Source organism: Hoplias malabaricus, chromosome 2 (genome assembly GCF_029633855.1).
Source record: "Hoplias malabaricus isolate fHopMal1 chromosome 2, fHopMal1.hap1, whole genome shotgun sequence".
NCBI lineage: Eukaryota > Metazoa > Chordata > Actinopteri > Characiformes > Erythrinidae > Hoplias > Hoplias malabaricus.
In genome coordinates, this window is record NC_089801.1 from 263,922 (window position 1) to 284,492 (window position 20,571).

The 20,571-nt window shown below is 41.2% G+C and overlaps 2 protein-coding genes across 5 annotated transcripts in view; one reads left to right on the forward strand and one right to left on the reverse strand.

The window, feature by feature from the left end:
* On the reverse strand, positions 1–6,268 carry mkks (MKKS centrosomal shuttling protein). 3 transcript variants are annotated; one of them, XM_066651415.1, is made up of 5 exons: positions 5,476–6,268; positions 4,170–5,161; positions 2,938–3,119; positions 2,722–2,832; positions 1–2,260 (listed from the first exon to the last, which is right to left on the reverse strand). In XM_066651415.1, the coding sequence occupies exons 2-5, from the start codon at positions 5,149–5,151 to the stop codon at positions 1,841–1,843; spliced, it is 1,695 nt and encodes a 564-aa protein (XP_066507512.1). In that variant the 5' UTR covers positions 5,152–5,161; positions 5,476–6,268; the 3' UTR covers positions 1–1,840. The 3 variants fall into 3 exon arrangements, with proteins under 3 accessions (XP_066507512.1, XP_066507504.1, XP_066507495.1); XM_066651407.1 differs by having other exon boundaries at positions 5,355–6,268; XM_066651398.1 differs by having other exon boundaries at positions 2–2,260; positions 4,170–6,020; positions 6,112–6,268.
* Positions 6,109–20,571, forward strand: part of slx4ip (SLX4 interacting protein) — a 37,812-nt gene continuing 23,349 nt past the window's right edge. The window contains exons 1-4 of one of the 2 annotated variants that reach the window (XM_066651435.1): positions 6,109–6,249; positions 6,871–6,906; positions 14,029–14,118; positions 14,419–14,539. In XM_066651435.1, coding sequence (XP_066507532.1) covers positions 6,886–6,906; positions 14,029–14,118; positions 14,419–14,539 — 232 coding nt within the window. In that variant the 5' untranslated portion in view covers positions 6,109–6,249; positions 6,871–6,885. Of the gene's footprint in view, positions 6,250–6,299; positions 6,510–6,870; positions 6,907–14,028; positions 14,119–14,418; positions 14,540–20,571 lie in introns of those variants that run through there. The other variant, XM_066651426.1, reaches the window with a different exon arrangement.

The window sequence follows — 20,571 nt, forward strand, 5'->3', positions numbered from 1 at the left end:
GGTTGTGGATTTGATTCCCGCTCTGGGTGACTGTCTGTGAGGAGTGTGGTGTGTTCTTCCTGTGTCTGTGTGGGTTTCCTGCGGGTGCTCCGGTTTCCTCCCACAGTCCGAAAACACACCTTGGTAGGTGGTAACTTTGTGGTAGTGACTCAAAAGTGTCTGTAGGTGTGAGTGAATGTGTGTGTGTGTCTGTGTTGCCCTGTGAAGGACTGGCGCCCCCTCCAGGGTGTATTCCCGCCTTGTGGGTAGGCTCTGGACCCACCGCGACCCTGGGCTGGATAAGCGGTTACAGATAATGAATGAATGAATGAAGAAATGCCCACCTTAAATTTCTAATACATTTTGCTACACTTAAGTTAAACAGTACAAGTTTAGACTGATCCTGATGATGAGTTCAGGGAAAGTAAATAATTGTCATTTATATCAAATAATATTTTTAATAATTTCTTTTTTCAAAACTCTGTGGGGTGAAGCCTTTTGGGTCCAAACACAGAACTTGGGAAGCAATGTTGTCAGTTACTTGCCCCAAATTCGTAGCATTCTGAGCACATATAACTACACACAGCCATATTAGGGTCTCTTAAAAAGCATACACTCAAATTCAAACGTTTGGACACCCTTGCACAATCTGCATCCTAATTTGAATTAAATAAAATACATTGTGCAACTTTTGCACAGGCCATATTTTATGTTCATATTTACTTCTGTGTTCTTAAATGTGCAGAAATGTACTTGTTTTCACACAGGTTCAAATCCTGCCTTGGGTCACTGTGACAGTCACATGTTGGTAAGTGGACTGGCTGTGTAAAGTTGCCCATTGGGGAAGTGTGTAAGTGCATGGGGTGAATGAAATGCCCTGGGATGGACTGGTGACCATACAGGACACCTACCATCCACTACAGCTGCGAGCAGATTTGGGCAATCTGTGTTCTCTGTCTGGTGGTTTTGTGTTAGCCACAGTTGGAAAAGGAGTGGTAATTTGGCTTCTCACATCTCAACTCTCTCAGGTTGGTAGAATTCTGTGTGACTGGGGTAGTCTCAGTGAACAGATAGGACTGGAAAACACTGAGGAGGAGCTGCATATTAATAAATAATTAAACTGCGTTAAACCTGAGAAAATAGAACTCTAGTAACTGGATTTAAACCGCAATTTAACCCGCATCTTCCAAGAACCCATGTTCCTCATTCATTCATTCATTATCTGTATGCGCTTATTCAGTTCAGGGTCGCAGTGGGTCCAGAGCCTACCTGGAATCATTGGGCGCAAGGCAGGAGTACACCCTGGAGTGGGCACCAGTCCTTCACAGGGCAACACAGACACACACACACCTACAGACACTTTTGGGTCACCAATCCAATTTTTGGACTGTGGGAGGAAACCCACGCAGACACAGGGAGAACACACCAACTCCTCACAGACAGTCACCCGGAGGAAACCCACTCAGATACAGAGAGAACACACCAACTCAACTGTAATATGCAGCTCCTCCTCAGTGTTTTCCAGTCTGGATCCAGGTCACAGACAGTCACCCGCAGCGGGAATCGAACCCACAACCTCCAGGCCCCTGGAGCTGTGTGACTGCAACACTACCTGCTGCTCCACCGGGCCGCCCCCATGTTCCTCATTCATGTTTAAATTCTAAACCACGTTTAAACAAAAAAAAAAACATTAACTAACCCTAAAAATGCTTATTGCTAATATTAGCTGTTTTGTGTACAGCGCTACTTATTTGACTAGAATAATAAGCTGCATTATTTTATGTTATATGTCAATACAGAATTAACTAATTCCTATGATTATCAAAGTAAATCAACATTTCTAACTTCACTAAGTGTTAAATTAATTCACATCTTTGACAGCACATTTCACATCAAGTAAAATACTCGCCACCTCTACTGCAATATCTAAAGCTTTGATCTTGGCAGTAAATGAGTCCAGGAGTTTTGATTGACAGTCGGCTTCATCAGGGAATTTTGGAAGGAAAGGTGTGCACTCTGTATTTAAAGAGCTCTTGTCCAGACCTGGCCTGTCCTTTATCAGGCCACAGCTGCAAGACTGCACGGCACTGGTCTGGGAGACCGGGTCCACTGGTGTCACCCAGCGATGAGCATGGGTCAAGTCCATGAGGCAGTGCTGACCATCTTGCTCTAGAGACAAAGCCAAAGACTGCAAAGACTGGCAGAATGCCTCTGTACAAAGCAGGAACTCAGAATGTGAGCAGCCTAGAGCTGGAGCGACTTCAGTGGCGTTGAGCTGACTCTGTTGGGAATAAAAACCAAATATATGACTTTTAAAATGCACTTAAATTCATAGCTCAAAGCGTTTATGTAAAAACAGTTCGGCAGGAATGTCAGACTCCAGACTTGGTGGGGGTTATCATTTAGCATTTTAACATTTTTCCCCGTTTATTACATCTGAATAAAAACATCAGCTAATTAGTAAGCCCCCCATTTAATGCAATGCCAACTCAGAGCTAATGTAGTGCAAATGGTACCTTCACACTAAGAATAAATGGGACATAGGGTACTGGGACAAGAGCGTGCATTTTGAATAATTTTGATATTTAAGTAACCATATTGCCCTATGATTGACTAGTGACTATTGTCCAGGGGGAGCTCCTGCCTTGTTATAATATATAGTGCATTAGAAGATAAAGGCACTAAACAGCCAATGGAATCTGACACCCTTGTCTGTAATCTTTAATGAACACAACTGTGTACCGTGTATCTAATGTAAGCAGACAGCAGTGTCTCTGTACAGCCCCCCCCTAACAGTGCGTAAGGCTCCTTAAGAATCAGCCTCAGTACATGCTCCGCTCTCTGACACGTCATCTTTCACAGAACATAAAAGAGAAAATAATGTCAGGACAACCCATAAATGAATAGTCTATATTTATATTAGGTATTTGCTTTTCATGAGTGGAACCGTATACTAACCTTCAGCTCATCTAACATGGTTTCATTCCTGTGGCAGAGCAGCATTGTGGTAACCACTGCCTCTCCAAAAGGAAGGAGCTGCAGCAGCTCTTGAGATCCTCTGCGCTGGAGACAAAGTCCTCCCAACTGTCCATACGCTTGGGCTGGGACTGGAGAGTAGGCAGAGGCTACGATTACGGCCCCTAAATCATGACGGAGAATCAATGATTTCAAACAGTTACTCATATACAGGGTGATATTGAACGTAGGTAACATAATATTTTCCAAATATATAGAGTCTCACCACATCTGAGTTTGTGTTAAACAAGTGAAAGCACATGTAAAGCACTTTAAGAATGTCTTACAGTCATTTACATGTGTGAATTTCTGTAACGGGATGAGGATGAGGCAGGAAAAACAATGTGAGGTGGATTTTATTAAACACAAAGACAACACAGAGTATGGGAAAATACATGAAATACAAAGTAGTACAAGCCAAGGACAGATACGAAAATGAGGACAGATACAAAGCACCTGGGAAGTATTTCATTCATTCGTTCATTCATTATCTGTAACGCTGTAATCTGTAACAAATGAATAAATAAGATGTTCTGGGTCGCGGTGGGTCCAGAGCCTACCTGGAATCATTGGGCGCAAAGCGGGAATACACTCTGGAGGGGGCGCCAGTCCTTCACAGTGCAACACAGACACACTCACACCTACGGACACTTTTGAGTCACCAATCCAGCTACCAACGTGTTTTTGGACTGTGGGAGAAAACTGGAGCACCCAGAGGTAACCCACGCAGACACAGGGAGAACACACCCACTCTTCACAGACAGTGACCTGGTGCGGGAATCGAAGGTCCCTGGAGCTGTGTGACTGCAACACTACCTGCTGCGCCACCGTGCCGCCCCCTGGGAAATATTTGTCACTAAGAAAATGATACTTCACAGGTGTGGGGTGGGACAAAGACAGGGGACATAAGGAGCAAAGGGACAGTGGATCAGACACAGCAGTGCTGCTGGAGTTTTTGAACCCCTCAGTCTCACTGCTGGACAGAGAGAAGAGTCTACCAATGAAAAACATTCAACCAACAAGATCCTGCATCCACTAATGAAGGACTAGGGAGGGTTCGCAAACTGTGCAGCAACAAATGAGGTACAGTCTCTGACTTTACATCTGCAGGGTGGACCAATGTAGACATGTAAGACAATGTAAGCAGCAACAAACAAACAAAAAAAGAATCAAACCTGTCATTTGGGCAATTGGCTCCATTAGAGCAGCTCCAAGCCTCTCGATAATCACCAGCCCATGTTCCCTCAGGTAGTGCTGTAGGACTGGATGAATCACTTTCTGACATGCAAAGAGACCCACACCATCCCTGACTGCTTGCTCTCCAAGTTTCAGCAGCTGCTCCAAGAGAGCCACGTCTGAATTTACTCCTTTGTGAATCTCCAGTGTTGCCTCTCCAATTTCAGAGAGGTCACCCGACAAAGATGCACTGAATAACACTAGTTTATAGGGACCGGGCCCCGGCCTCTTTAGGTCTGTAGGTTGCAGCGGGGGCATGCTCACTAACAGCCCTGAAAAAACTGCAGAGTCCTTCACCGGATGGCCTTCTAAAGGCACTGTCGCTGTCCTGCCAAAGCAAGTTCTGCCGGATGCCTCAGAGGGAACAGACTGAAGAAACGCTTTTATGGTCAGAGAGGTGATATGCTGAGCCTCATCAGGACTCAACATGCATGCTCTTTTACTAGTGATCACACTGTGGGCTAAAACCTGCAGGTAACGTATACTGCTGAAATCCACCTTAACCTTGCAGCCACATTCATCTGACTCAAGATATCTGACTGATTCTTGCAACAGATGCTTGTACACTCGGCTTGCTGTGGTAGCCCTGAGGTTCAGCCTTTTGCTGTTTTCAATAAGGCTAAGGCAAAAGATGCCTGTGAACAAACCACAGTCGCTGAATCGTGCTGTGTGGTTAATAATGGATGTTGCTATCAGTTTGAGCAGTGGATCATGCAGGGTCATTGATTTAAGAAGTACTGCTGAGGTCGAAGTGGTCACAACGTGTCCTCCTACATTGTTGTGGATTTGTTTCAGTCTTCCAAATGGGCCATAACATGAGGAAAGCAGGTGGTGCATTAACGTAACCTTCTGGCCCACTTCTGTTTGAGCAAGGGGTTCGTCTGTGCAAACAGACAACTTTTTCTTGCACACCCGAGACATCACTGCTCCTCTGTGGGGACAGATTTGGTTCTACCTTGTACACGAACATTCACAGCAGTTTTTAAACCCACTTGATTATAGTTTAAATCTCTAAAAACCCATCTCTGTTCATCAAATACATCTTTAGAACTGTGTTGTATGTAAAACTACATTTTGCCCTCATTCAGTACCTCTGAATTTGTGAATATGCAATTAGTCCCCACCTTTATATTCTTTCACCCCTCTGTCACTCGACTGCACCGTCAAAGCCCCACCCTCAAGTTGACTGGACTGGCTCTTTAGGGTTATGATGTAAGAAAGATGTTTCAAAGTGGAAATGCTCACCCATGGCGTTATCTGTTCATTTTGCGCTTGTTATCTTTTTGGAGCATGTGATGGTTAACGTTAATCAAAACACACAAGAAACAATCGCAAAACAATTCTTTAAACCGCTAGGAGGATAAACGTTTATCATGTTAAGCATTAGTACAAACGTTTTCAATCAATAATCGCAACAGCAGTCCGCATTACACCGACACAGGAGCAGAAAAGTTACGCTATTTCTCCAGTTTGTGTGAAAACACAGCATCCACCGGTCGGGGAAGGGACCACTACAGGCCCAGTGTCAAACGGCTTCCTGCTCCCTATGAAGGGCACTAGATAGAAACTGCCTTGTACACACAAATAGTGCATTAAGACTGAGAATATTGCAGCTTATAATAAAAAATAATTGATTTTCTATTATACACAATACAATTTTTGGATGTAAAGCTAATTTTACGTCGTCCAGTCCTCTGATTTGGGACTAGGCAGCATTTGGAGATTCGGTCTTTCTTGGCGTTGAAGACGTGCCCCAAACGGACCTCGTCATAGATAGGCTGCTTATTTCCCTGTTACAAGCGAGATTTAAAAGCAAAGTTAGGTACATGGTCTTGACAGAAATTGCCATAAAATTAAATAAAAAATTTAAAGAGTTCCTACATAACGGGCTACTACATTCTGCGCTGTTCTTAGTAAAACTACACGATGCAATCAGGCAAAATTAGAGCGACCTATTTTTCTATAGCAACCGTGAGCTTTGGCGTCTTTGGCTTCACGTGACGGCTTTCGAAAAGCGCGGTAAATATTAAAGTTCACGTCAGCTGTTATGTGTTTGTTTGCTGGTTTTCGTTAACATTAGCACGGGGCTAATGCACAAAGCAAGTTTTAACAGCGAATCCAGAGAACATAAACTCAAAAGCAAACGTGTCCTATAGTAAAACAACAGAGGGACACTTATTGCACAGTCCTCAACTCTGGATTTATGTTATCTAGCTAGCTACCGTTAGCTAACTCAGGAATCTAGCTTTGTGTCCCATTGGATTTATGAGCGAGATAAAGTAAGCCCAGGAACGAGGACTTTTGCTAGTACTATTGCTGTTATTTAATGATATCCTGTGTGACCCTTTGTGGGACAGCCGCCTGAATAAAAATGTCTTGTCTTCTGTCACTCGACTTTTATTTAGTTAAATGCTAAAAAAACGAGTTATTGGGCACATTTTGCTGAAACTAAAACAGAATCATAACGATGTTATACACACTTACCGGCCCTTTTGCCTGTGGACAGACATTCACCCATTTAACATATTCTTAATTTATATTCACATAGTCTAAACAGAGCTTAGCAATATTAAACCACCTACAACTCTACTTGAATGTTTTATTAAATGTAATTTATATTTAAATTATCTTTTTTTTCAGGTGCAGGTTTTCAGAATGCAGAAATTTGTGGTGAAGGTATGTGGAGTCTGCGTTTTCTGGATATTTGCTTTTCAGAATATTTTACCTTAGTGTGACTATATAAAACCGATATATAAAATACTGTTACTAAATCTAGATTTCCTACTACAAACAGAAGTCTAGTTTTATATAATTGACGACATATTTGTTTTATTGACACAACAAATGCTTTAAAAAGTCTAGTCGCACAGTGACACATGATTTATTACTTCATTAAAGTATTGCTGCTGAACAACACATGCATGTTTGAATTCAACATACAAAAATTAACATTATTTGCAAGGAGAGGTCGCTACCCAGTAAACAATTAGCCGTTGATTCAACGTTGAAATAACGTAATGACTGCCGTCTAATCAACGTTCTCTTAAGGTTGAAAATGAAAGTCGAAAAGACGTCCAAACACATTGACAATACGACTTTTACACGTATTTTGGACGTGCATTGACGTTATTAATTGGTCCCGAAATAAATTACTTTTATAAAACGCATTTTGGACGTCCATTGACGTTTAAAATATGTCGTTGACGGACAGACTACTTTTAGACCTACTTTGAACGTCCAGGGACGTTCCTTGTTTACTGGGTAGGTTTGTGCAGAAATGTAAAATATCTACGGTGACTTAGGCTTTTGCCACAAGAGGGAGTCATTGTTTTATCAATGACCTACAGCTTTAATTCTCTGGTCTTTTGTTTTCAAGCTGTTCGCATTTCACGAAGCGCTCCAGGAATTAATCTATAGAATCATAAATACACATTATATTGTTGACTCAAAAAATCTCTCTAGGGTATCTGGCTAACCTTGCATAGCTGCAGCAATTTAACTGTCTGTTATATTTGATACTGAAATGCTATAACTTGCTTTTAAAAAATCACTTACCTGGCTGGGTCCCAGATTTTGCTTAAGTTAATCATGGGTGTTTCTGTCCATCTCTCATTCTCCTGGCCAGTCTGCCTATCCCCACACTCTAGAGTCTGGCTGAACCAGTGTTGGGCCTAATGCATGTCAGATGTTCATATTAAGGTTTGGGAAAGCCCCAGCTCACTTTTTTTTGTCTTTTCTCTTGGTGTTGCATCTCTTGAAGGATTAGACCCAAGATTCTGGACATAAGCGTGGAACACACGTCTCTGCTCTGGGTTTCCCTAAGACTACCTAGTCGTCTCTCTGGCTCTCATTCACCACCACTCTATCTCTCTCTCTCTCACTGTCTGTCTGTCTGTCGCTGTCTCAGACACACGCATTTACAAATGCATTCCATTGCGTCTCCCTTTTCATTGTGGGAGAAAAAAGCTTGCACACTATAACTGTCTTTTCCAGGTCTGAACATAATAATACTGTTGTGATTCTTGTCCCTGGGAAAGAAACTATCATTCTCTGCACTGCAGCCACAGCCACACACAGTACAATCAGGAAGGGAGTAGCAAAACGAACCCAACTTACAACTTTACTCCTTCATTAAGAACTGGAAGTTTCTCTCCCTGGAACTTTATTTTTTTTAACACCACACCAAAGTCACTACATTGAGACGTACACTGAGTCTCTCTTTGCTTACTCTGACAGATAACTCTATTTCCCTATTCATGTTCTTTGAGGCTATATTTTGCTGTTTGTCTCTTTAGGAAGAAGGGACCAACAACATCGCGCATTAACAGTGCTGTGTGTAACGCAAGCCCATCTCCCGCTACACATCCAACCTTTTTTTTTTTTAATGCATCTGGCAAAGGAGAGGCCAGAAGGGTTTTGTTATGAAGTTAAGAATTTTAAGTGGGGGGTAGAATGACAGATGTGTCAGCTCTGGTTTATGGGCTCGGGCGATTGCCCTTCTAGACATGGACCACACAGTTGAATCTCCTAGCATCCCTTTTATGTGTAAATAAAGGAAAAATATATATTTCTTTTTTTCATTTGCCATTTCTGAAATGCCATGGCAATAAAAACAGCATTTTACAATGAGTGAAAGACTCCAGAATAATCGTTCTGCATGGTGTTGCTTGTCCTAATGTCATTTCAGAAGCAGGACCTTAGTGCAAGTCTCTGGATGTGACACAAAACATTTTTCTTAAAAGACATTATAAAACATATCTCAAATCAAGTTGTGATTTCAGATGATGGTATTTTTGTTCCAGAAAAGTAGAGGATGAAAATGGAATCTATGGGATCTTATTGAGGAAGAAATACCACATTTAGTCAAAATGTGTTGCTCTGGTTTTGACTTTTATTAATGCTTGAATTTATCTAGGTGTTAATTTAATAGAAAAAATATTGTGCACACATTTAATTACTGAATCAATTTGAATCTTTTACTTGCACATTCAGTGCTGTTTAAGGTTATTAGCTGCATGCTCTGAGCGCTGTTGTCCTCTACAAGTGTAATGCTCGTAATAATCTGGAAAAATTCCCAGTGTCAGCTTTAAATTCTAAGGCATTTATAGTCATTTATCCAAATTCCGCAGCTCTGTTGTAATGCTGAGAGTGAAGCTGACTTTGATAGGTCCTTGACATTTCAGCCTCCTGCTGGTGGGTGGGACAAAGATCTTGCTTTTGACAGTAGGTTCTGTTAATGAAAAAGTGTGTCTGGAAACACAAACAGATTTGCTTTTGTAGTTCCAAGAACGAAGAAGCCCTGCCTTGATTCTGGCACACATTGCGCTTTATCTATGAGTAATCTGTCTCCCTCTTGGGGAGAAATGCATCTGAGCATGGGTCTGTACTGACCTTGGATCTGCCCCTTTCCACTGCTTAAATACTAACATTTCATTCTTTCTAGCTGATCATTTATTCCTGTGAGGAGACCTTAGTTACAGCTATTAGAATAAAGCTCTATACACTTTTAGGAGTATGTTTTTTTTACTTATTTACTTAATTATTTTGATTGCCCTTATGTTTTTGGCCAGAGAGGTGAACTAGATCAAGCACTTAAGTGTTCTGTGTGGAGGAACATTAGCACCGACTTTGTCTTTCATCATTTTGGACTTGATAGCTACGGTTTGAAAGACAGCCTGACCCATGTATTAATCCATTTTCCAAGACTCTGTAGCTGTCGCAAAGCCCAGAGACTCCCATAAGGTTTGGAAAAGTAGAGCAAACATGCTCCTCTGGCACTCTGACACTGAGAACATTCCTATCTCAAGCTGTAATGGCATATTTTAGATTGTCGAAAAAAATGTACGTATTTAAAAAAAAAAAAAAAAAGGAAAAACAGCAAAGCACAATCAAACCCAGGCCAGAAATAACAATAAGAACATCTATGGTTTTTGTAGTTACAAGACCTTTTTCCACAAAGCTCTCAGTGACATTTGACCTAGCTTCAGCTTCTCTCTTACGCTGTGGCTGTTGTAGGTCTCATGCGAATGGGATTGACTGCAGAAAGGTATCATGTATGGACTTTGTCACACACAGTTAGGGTAGTAGAGGCACTAGTAGATTTAGATTTAGTTAGATTTGTTATGAAATAAGATATAGAATTTGGTTGCTGTTATTGGGCTTTTATGTTTTATTCAGCAAGACTTACGATCCATTTTCCAGCAGAACAGTGATTCAAAGCAAACCTCAAAATCAGTTCAAAAATAGTTCCCCATCTACAGTATCCGTTTTGACATTGGGCTCTGCATCCACCGCGACCCTGAGCCGGAGCCCACCTGGAATCACTGGGCACAAGGCGGAAACACACCCCGGAGGGGGCGCCACACATTCTCTCATAAACTCACACCTACGGACACTTTTGATTCGCCAATCCACTGTGGGACAGTGGGAGGAAACAAGGTGTGACATAAATAAACACAAAATATATTTTGGCACCAAAGCTTCTTATCAGAATTTTTCATTCCACCTTAAATGGTGCAACAGTTATTCTAACACCCAGGCATGATTTAAGGTGGAATAAAAAAATAGGAAAAATGCCAATGAATATAAACCAGTTTATGCTTTATTTTATAGCTATACTTTGCACTTTGGCACGGTCATTTGTAATTTCTTGTTATGGCAGAGTAGACATGCTTTCAGTTGTAATTTTCTTGCTCTGGTCTATGTACTGAGTGGGATGTGGTGTTTTTAAGGTGGTATCAAACATGAAGCAAAGTAGTAGCTGGTTGTCTGTTGATAACTCATATAAATCTAGTCTAATGTTCCTCATTTACAAAGAGTTTCACATGGCTGTTTACCCTGCCACTGCTTCACCGCTGCTGGAGGGTGGCAAAGGCAAATAGCTTTTTATAATCCGTTTTTTGGCTTATTTCATCCTTACAGAGCCTCTCTTATGACATCGCTTCCAAATAAATAAGGGTGTGTAAATTAATTAATAATGTGTGAAAGAGATGTGTTGAAGTGTGGGAAAGCGATATTTAAATATGGCTTTTCAAGTCTTTATTAATGCTTTCCCACGCATTACTGTGCCATTCCCACACTTTATTAAGTCCCACCACTGCCTTACTGAAGTTTTTCTGTTTCTATATTTTAAGTAGTTTGGACCGTTACATTTATTTTCAAGGTATGACACCAGCAGAGTCCTGTAAAAAAAACTTCTTGTTTTTGTTTTTTGCTGAATCTGAAATAGCCCTTTGGAAAATGTTCCAGATGCCAAAATCTTTTTGGTGCCTTCCTAATTTGGATAGGTTGTGTTTGGAGAAGTGGTCAAAGACAGCTCCAGTCTCTTTAAGCTTTATAGGAGAATACTCAGAGTATCATCTTTGCACAGAGAAGATACACAAAGTACTGATTAAAGGGGTGACATTTGATGGACGTGGCCTGCTGTACTGAAAGAGGTTTTTGGAGGAAGGCACTGTAAACATCTGTTGAAAAGATTATTTTTAGGGACATGTGCTGGTAATGGATTGGTAACACGCACACGCATACACACACACACACACTCAACAAAACTGAGTGTAAATTTGGAAATGGACATACGTTCAGTGTTGACATGTTTAAAGTTGACTAATTATTTGACTCTTTAATAAAAGTCCTGTGTTATTTGGTAGCCTCCATATCTCGGCTGTAATGCAATTGCTTCAATTTTCACAAGAGGGACACCCACTCCTTAATTTTCCAAGACTCTCTCATGTTTAAACATGGAGCAACAATTACAACAAAGTATGCTTTCATGTCAGAAAACAAAGCCGTTTGGCAATGCCATTTGGCCTTAACCGCCTGTCTGTGCTAATGCTGTGCTGTGTTACTGTTTGACGGGAGATGGATTCTGAGGTTAGAAGCCAAGGGAATGTTGGCGGACTTTTATTTACCCAATCACTAGAGACTCCTCCAGCAGAGGGTAACATAAATCACTGCTTATGGGCAAAGGCAGAGTGAGGTAGAGAAGGGCGCAACAGAGTAATGCCAGTGTGTCTGAACAATGGGCCTTCGCCTGCCCACCCTTCCTATTCACTTCCACATGTCATCTCCTCACAGCTGGCCTTGGAGAACCCTCTGTAATAAGAATTATATGTCGTTTTTGTACTTGTGCTCTTCAGTAGTTCTTACAGGCACTGGCATCTGCACTATGTCTCTACTCTGAGAGGGTTTTTCTCATTCATTCATTAACCACTTTTTCAGTACTGTGTAATTGAATGGCCACAGAAGTTATGTTAGAAATGAAATGTTAAATGTACTGATATGGCAGTACATCATGGATTGACTTGTGACGTGTGTGTGCTGAACAGTGGTGATTTAGAAAGCGGTGTTTATAGCACTCATCGTGTGGTAAGTATGCTTTAAGGGTTAGATTTTTAAATTATGGTTATTATTGTATTAAACGTTTTCTTTGTTGAGTTTCACTGTGGCCCCAGTGTTTATTTATCATTCATTTTTATATCTTTTGTGATTCGTCAGTGTATCCTGTGGTAATGTGTGTTTGAATGAACCAAGTACACTTTACTGACTGTTGTTTATGCATTTTTAATTCTTATTAGTTGTCCTTTGTTGTTCATTTCTACAGGTATTTGTGGATGTTGAGTCTTGGCTGGTTACATGTGCAGTTTATCAGCTCCATTGACCATATGGGTGCACTTCATAGTTCTGTAGTTACAGACTATTGTCCATCTGTTGCTCTACATACAGTTTTAGCTTTCTTTTACACTGTTCTTCGATGGTCAGGTCCATGGTCCTCCTTGTAGATTCAAAGATAGAGACAGTAGTTTGTGTTGGTCGTCTTCTAGTCCTTCGTCAGTCATGATCAGAGCAGTGATCAGCTGCCCAGTTAATATCTGCTCTGTGGTGGTCCACAGATTCAGTTTATTCAATAATTACATAAGTTGTATAATGTGCTTTTAAATTATTTGTTCATTCATTCTCTGTATTGTTTGTTCATTCATTGTCTGTAAGGCGGGAACACACCCTGAAGGGGGTGCCATTCCTTCACAGGGCAACACACACTCACACACTCATTACTGACACTTTTGAGTCGCCAATCCACCTACCAGCGTGTGTTTTTGGAGCGTGGGAGGAAACCGGAGCACCTGGAGGAAACCCACACGAACACAGGGAGAACACACCACACTCCTCACAGACAATCACCCGGAGGAAACCCACACGGACACAGGGAGAACACACCACACTCCTCACAGACAGTCACCCAGAGGAAACCCACACAGACACAGAGAGAACACACCACACTCCTCACAGACAGTCACCCGGAGGAAACCCACACGGACACAGGGAGAACACACCACACTCCTCACAGACAGTCACCCAGAGGAAACCCACACAGACACAGAGAGAACACACCACACTCCTCACAGACAGTCACCTGGAGGAAACCCACGCAGACACAGGTAGAACACACCACACAGACAGTCACCTGGAGGAAACCTACACGGACACAGGGAGAACACACCACACTCCTCACAGACAGTCACCCGGAGGAAACCCACACAGACACAGGGAGAACACACCACACTCCTTACAGACAGTCACCTGGAGCGGGACTCAAACCCACAACCTCCAGGTCCCTGGAGCTGTGTGACTGCAACACTACCTGCTGCGCCACTGTGCCGCCCCTTTTAAATGAATAATAGTAAATTAGTGTAAATAAATATATTTGGCTTAATCATATTGATCAATTAATGTAATTATTCAGTTAAGTGTCATTCATGCATAATTAAATCGTTCTCTCTCTCCGTCTGTCTCTGACAGTGTGGAGTCTTTGCTGTGCTTGTAGATCTTCACATTCTGCCTCAAGGTGCTCAAAATAGCAACACCTGGTTCTCACAAGAGCATAAAGAGGTATGGCAGTTCTGAATATGTGTTTTTGGTCTTACATTTCTGAGATTACTTGCATGTGGTTAGGCTCAGAAACCAGTTAAATCTTCTATATTCAAACCGAAAATTTGTTGCACGGTGGGAAAATAAACATTGCTTTGTCGTTTTGCATCTCCGTTATAAGCTTGTATGAGTTTGGGCATTTGTTGGTGGGGTTTTCTGAGCACATCGTTTTAATGAATGCAAACTCTTCCTTATCAGTCTTACAAATGAACGATCTTCCAGTGTTTATGCTGAGTGAACCGTGTTTCATCTGCTCTGCAGGAGGTAGGTGCTCTGATCCAAGATGCTCTAGAACAAAGGGTGAGGCAGTTTCTGGAGGCCAGACAACTTCAGTCCAAACAGAAGAAAGAACTATCAGCTGACAGCCCTCTATGCATTAAAGGTACATTACAGCAGGTTTCTGTATAAAACGTGTATGTTATGCTTATGTAATTTATAAGGCTGTTCAAACCCAATTACAAAAGGTTGGGACCGTAAGTAAAATGCAAATAATTACATGTAATTGTCTAATTAACATCAACAATCAGCACAAAGACATGATTCTGTATTTACTATTTAACTCTTTCAGCTTATTGATTTTGTAAATACACACACACTTTCTGATACTGATGCCAGAAATGCATTCCAAAAAGTTCAGACTAATTGCATGGTCTTAGATCGGTGCGTACTGAATGAAGGTGAAGGTATACAGTTATATCTAAACTGCCTTTAAGGCTTGTAGGGTTTTTTTTCTTGGTGGTAGCACTGAATTATGCAGTTTTGTACTGAAAATGACTGTGTATGTGAGGAGAAAGAGGGAGCATAAGCTCAGAGCATGGCAGGCTGGGGTTGTGTAAACAAATACTACTGATTTATTTGATTATTTTTTGCTGCTAACACAACTGTCTATTACCTGCTGCTGTGTTGGTCACCTGTCAGTATTAGACCTCTTTCAGACATTGCCACATCCTAAACATGATAAACATCAGATCAGCATTACTCCGGCAAGTCGTTTTCCCAGTCATGCTTTATACCCACATATGTTATGTGTGGGAAGGGCGTGATTGCAAAACATTGTGGGGAATGTCTGTGATACCTGCTTGCTGAATGCCACCAGGGGTGGAGAAAGAAAAATAGAACTAGTCAAGACTCGGCAGCTCCCCTCCACGCCCTGGGTGTGTCCTGGCTTTTCCAGCTGCTGTGATAGCAAAGTGGAAGACTATTTGACTTGGCCTGTGCCACACTCGGAGAGAGTGTGTATGCTGTGATTTCAGGTCTTTGTCAGTAGCGGCTGTTTTTTCCTCTTGTGTACAGAGAAAAAACGGGTTTGAACCTTCATTATGTCTTACCGTGGTCGTTGTTGATGTCTTAGTGTGCTCTAAAAGAACTGGACCATTTTAGTTTTGTTTTAACTAATGTATACAGCTACAGTTAAAGGTAAATTGTAATTTTATGCTGCGGTTTACGTCTCTGAAATATCAAATCTTAATATAGAATACATAAACGTATAACAGAGGGAGACATATCAAATCCTCATTGACAGCATTTACAGATATGATACCATTATGTATTTATCCATCAATAAATAAAATCCAGTTTGTAGTTCTGAGTAAAATATATTTCAGTACCAAGTTTTGTAATATTAAGGTTATTACACACAAACACAGTGCAGTCATTCTCCTGATATGATGTGGTATTAATGTTGTAAAATTCTCATTCACTTATTTCCTCTTTGTTTCCGATGGCTTTAATAAACTCTAGTCATCGGTTCAAACTGATCTCTGCTTTACCTGAACAGGGAGTCAAATCATAGTCATAATTTCTTACTAATGTGTGCTCGAAACTGACATTTCATTTATGATTAAATATAGTTTGCAATATGTGGGCAGTGGGCAGCCGTGGTTAGGTACCAGCGGGTTGCCAGTTCAATCACCAAGACTGGCGTGAGCATCCAAGGCTGAAGTGCCCTTGAGGAAGGCACTGGACTCACGGCTTCCCGGGTGCTGGGGATGGCTGCCCCCAGCTCTGGGTGTGTGTTCACAGCCCCTAGTGCATTAATGCGAGCCCAGCGTCTTTATAATTTATGTGCAAAATATATTGCCATATAAATATTTTTTAAATGGGGCGGCATGGTGGTGCAGCAGGTAGTGTCGCAGTCAAAAGTGTCTGTAGGTGTGAATGTGTGTGTTGCCCTGTGAAGGACTGGCGCCCCCTCCAGGGTGTATTCCTGCCTTGCGCCCAATGATTCCAGGTAGGCTCTGGACCCACCGCGACCCTGAAATGGATAAGAGTTACAGATAATGGATGGATGGATGGATAGATATTTTTATAATGGTAACTATAAACAGAAAGGACTAAATGTTTATTGATGTACAAACAAATAAACTGAGTGTTTCTCATTTCATTGTGGTCAGGAGAGACTCATACATTTGTGCAAAATTGAGGGTGATACTCGTGTGGGTGCAAGTTGATGGTATATGCCTATGGCAGTAGATAAGAAAGGTGTGGACTGCATAGGGTAACGAAAGCTTTCTGTGAAGATTTAAATGATATGCAGTGTGAGATTTCATACTGTGGATTGTGGGTGTAAAAAACCTGTGCCAAAATATGTAGCCGAAATAACGTGGCTTCTTTGGAATAGCAAAGGAGCTAAAGAGTGTTCTTAATGGACTACTTTTAAACACTGTTTACAGTTGCGCTTAGTGCAGCAATAATTGAATTAGGCCTTTTGTTTGCATTCTCTGCTCATACGTGTTGCATAAGTTGAATAAATATTTTTGGATCCTCTACACTTTGGGGAAGTGTTTAAACATTGAACATGCGCTTCCCTCTTGATTGTGTTTTGTAAATTTAGAATCAAATGCTTATGACACTGCAAAAAAGTTTAAATGGGGCAACATAAGAGTGAAAAGTTCCTTCATGAACCATTACATTATAAGTAGGTTAATATAAAAGAGGCATTCACTTAAGGCTCAGCATTTGCAAGCTGAAATAGGCCACTGCTCCTCGCTTTCTTCCAAAATGTGTGTGAGAATTGTCAAACAGAACATTTTCAGTGCAAGATTGCTGTGAAATTAGGTCTTTTACCATCTGGAGTTAATAAAACCTTGAAAAGGTTCAGGGAGTGAACTTTCAGTTTGCAAATGCCAAGGGCAGAAACTGCCACTGAATGTGTGTGACCACTGAGCCTTCAAACGGTCTTGTTTTAGAAATGGTCATGCTGCTGTGATGAACATGGCTTGGGAGTATGCTGCTGCGATGAACATGGCTTGGGAGTATGCTGCTGCATCAAGGAATGCAACCTGTAACTCAAAGAGGAAGCCATATATTTTGCACAAAGTTTTGTAAAGACACACCAGGTTTTCTGGGCCTATAGTCATCGGAGATGGACCAAAACATAGTGGAAACGTGTTCTGTGGTCTGACAAATCCTCGTTTCAGCTTGTTTTCGGGGGAAAATTTGACATCAGGTTCTAGGTGCCAAAGACGATCCAAAAAAATCCGAAAAAGATCCAGATTGTTACTAGGGAAGATTGCAGAAACCAGCATCTGTGATGGTCCATGGCAAGGGTGATCTTGTCTTGTCTTGATGTTTTGGAGAGATCTATGCTCCTGACTATGTTCCCAGGAACTCAGTGTCTATTTTATAAGGACAGTGGACTTTGTAGACATATAGTGCATGTGCATGACTGGCCTGGCTGCTTCCAGATTTGTCTCTTATTGAAAATGTATGGCGCAGCATGAAGAGCATGTTTATGGCTTTTCAGTGGTGTTTAGCTCAAGGGTACTACATCATAGTTAAACACTAATGGCACAAAATGTCATGAAAGGCCACATTAGAGTCCCATAAAAAAGAGTTTAATGTGCACATTGCATGGATTTGTTAAGTGTAGTCAGTAGCAAACCTGATGTAATTCAATGAAGGGTTGATTGACTGAAGCAGGTATTGGAGTGTTACTTTAAATACTAGACTTCCTTGAGTAGAGTTTTGGAAAAGGGTACGCACTGTCAGAGGACCATTTAATGCCCCATCAGTCAGTCATCATGCCCTACTTAACCCACAGCTTTTTATACACACGTCTATTATGGCATATAGAGAAAAATCAAAGTGTATCATATATCTCTGTGTACATACGCACTTGTGTTTATAACATCTAGCGATCGTGTCAGAGCGGGTCAACACATTTCCTCAGCAGTCCACTGGCTGTCAGCTGCACAGGCCTTTTTCCAAATGTCAGGCCTTGTAACGTCCCGCAGCCAGCTACCTCATGCTTCACCATTAGCTCATAGTGAGTTGATTTATTTATGTTTTGGAGAGGGCGGGAAAGGGGGAACTTTTCCCACCAAATGTCTTGGCTTTGGTACGAGCACGAGCCAGACTTTTGGCTTAGCAACCAAGGAGTTTTAGTACAAGGAGAGAGGTCACATGCTTGTTCATATTAATGCAGAGGACAACAGCAGTCCAGAGCATCATATTTCTCCTTTAACTTTTTTCAGTAGAAAATATAGTTATGCTTGGAGATGGTAGGGACATTTGGTATTGGCGCAGAAAGTTAGCAAAGGTTTCAGATTTCTCTTTTAATACCACAACGTATTTACAATCCTCTGTGCCAAAAAAATAAGAAGCAATCTGCATGCACCAGTTGAACCGATGCTTAATTAGAATAAAAGTCCTGGGGCTGTCACTCTTGATAATATAACTAGTTATAAATTCTAATGACTTTCAGCAGTGTACACAATGCAGGCTGTATTCATTTCAATAGACGTAAGCCAAAAAAGACACATCCTGTTATGTGAATATTTCAACCCTTATATGAGTTTCGGCAAAACTTTTACATAAATCCTTCTGTACCGCCTACACCACAACATGCTACACCACTATGGCTTAAAGATGCTATAATTATAATCATAAGCTATAAATGTCTAAGGCATTGTTCATTTGCCTCACAGTATTTTCTTAAAATGTTTTTCTAATTGATTTCTAATTGTAGTCACTGGCTTTCGTAGACTTTAAATTCTCACTCAAGGCATCTGATGGTCACAGACTCATTTCTGTGGTTTATGTTTATCGTAAAACCAAAATTCTATGTATATATTGCTATATTACAGCTTATATTATTGTTTTGGTCAGCCATGTCAATTACAGGAGGATGGGTTCTTTTTTTGAGTCTAGGCTCCTTTCTTGGGAACCCTTCTTTGACACCATTACCTTGACTTGACAAAGCCATAAAGAATAAAATCAGTTGAACTCAATAATAAAGGATAAGGAGAGGTTGGGAATTGGTCATGAACTAAAACAACACAGTAATGATTTTAATACTTTAAAACAGCTAGTTTTAAAAGTATCTCTGAAAAAAGAAATATAAATAGTATGTTGGGTATGGATCCTTTTAACATGGTGGCATTGCTCTCATTTATGCATACCACAGTATTGAATGCTCTACTAATCATGGTGTATTTTGTTGACATAGAGTCTTGTTTGTCAGGTCTGAAATCCATCATAATCTTCATCACACAAACTGTGGTATATAACAAACAGGTATGGGACAAAATGGAGAGGGGATCAGTGGTGTACTTTCCTCACAGGTGCTAAGACGTCCAGTGCTGGTGTGCTCTAGGGGAGGGAACACCTGCCAGACTCTTGGCCCTGATGGCATGGTGGGTCCAGAGGCATTTTCCCAGGCTCCCTAGATGAATGGTCACTAATAGCCGTGGGAGAGGGCTTTGCGAGCACAGCACAGCGTACCAAGCTGACTCCTTTTGGCAAGCCCTGTGAGGAAGGCTTAATGCCTGTGACCCACCCAGCACCCAGCGCAAGTGTGCTGCTGAATAGCCTTAGTGGCATAGAGTGTTTATGAAAGCAGGAGAGAGAGCATTCCCAAGGACACTGTGGTATAAATATAGCTACTGTGATAAATAGATTTAAAAATAGGCTTTGATTAGAAATTATTGTCTCAACGAATCAGTTAGGAATTTGCATAACGATAATTCGCGTCTTAAATTCTTGTACTAATCTCTCACACAGTAAGAAACAGCCGGATTAATGCAGAATTATGTAGATATAAGAGCATATATATGTCTGCACTGCCAAAATGGTTGTATGTTAAATGGCATAGCAGATCTGGATAGTTGTTCTCCTCCAAGCGTGTTGAGCTGTCCAGTAGCGTTGTTTTAGCAGTGGTTTTAAAACATAACTTAGATGGCCCTCACCCCACCAAGCGGGTGGCATTGTGTGCAATGACGAGACATAACCAAGGAGTGGAATTTGCCACAATTAAATGGGAGAAAAACTGCATAAAATAATATATATAAAAAATACTTTCTTTGACATATCATTAAACTTAACCGTCACATTCAGAAGCTTAACAAGAAAAGAAAATGCAATGCAGCTGGAATTCGTTAGCTGGCATTCGTCTGTTTACAGTGGTTTAAAGTA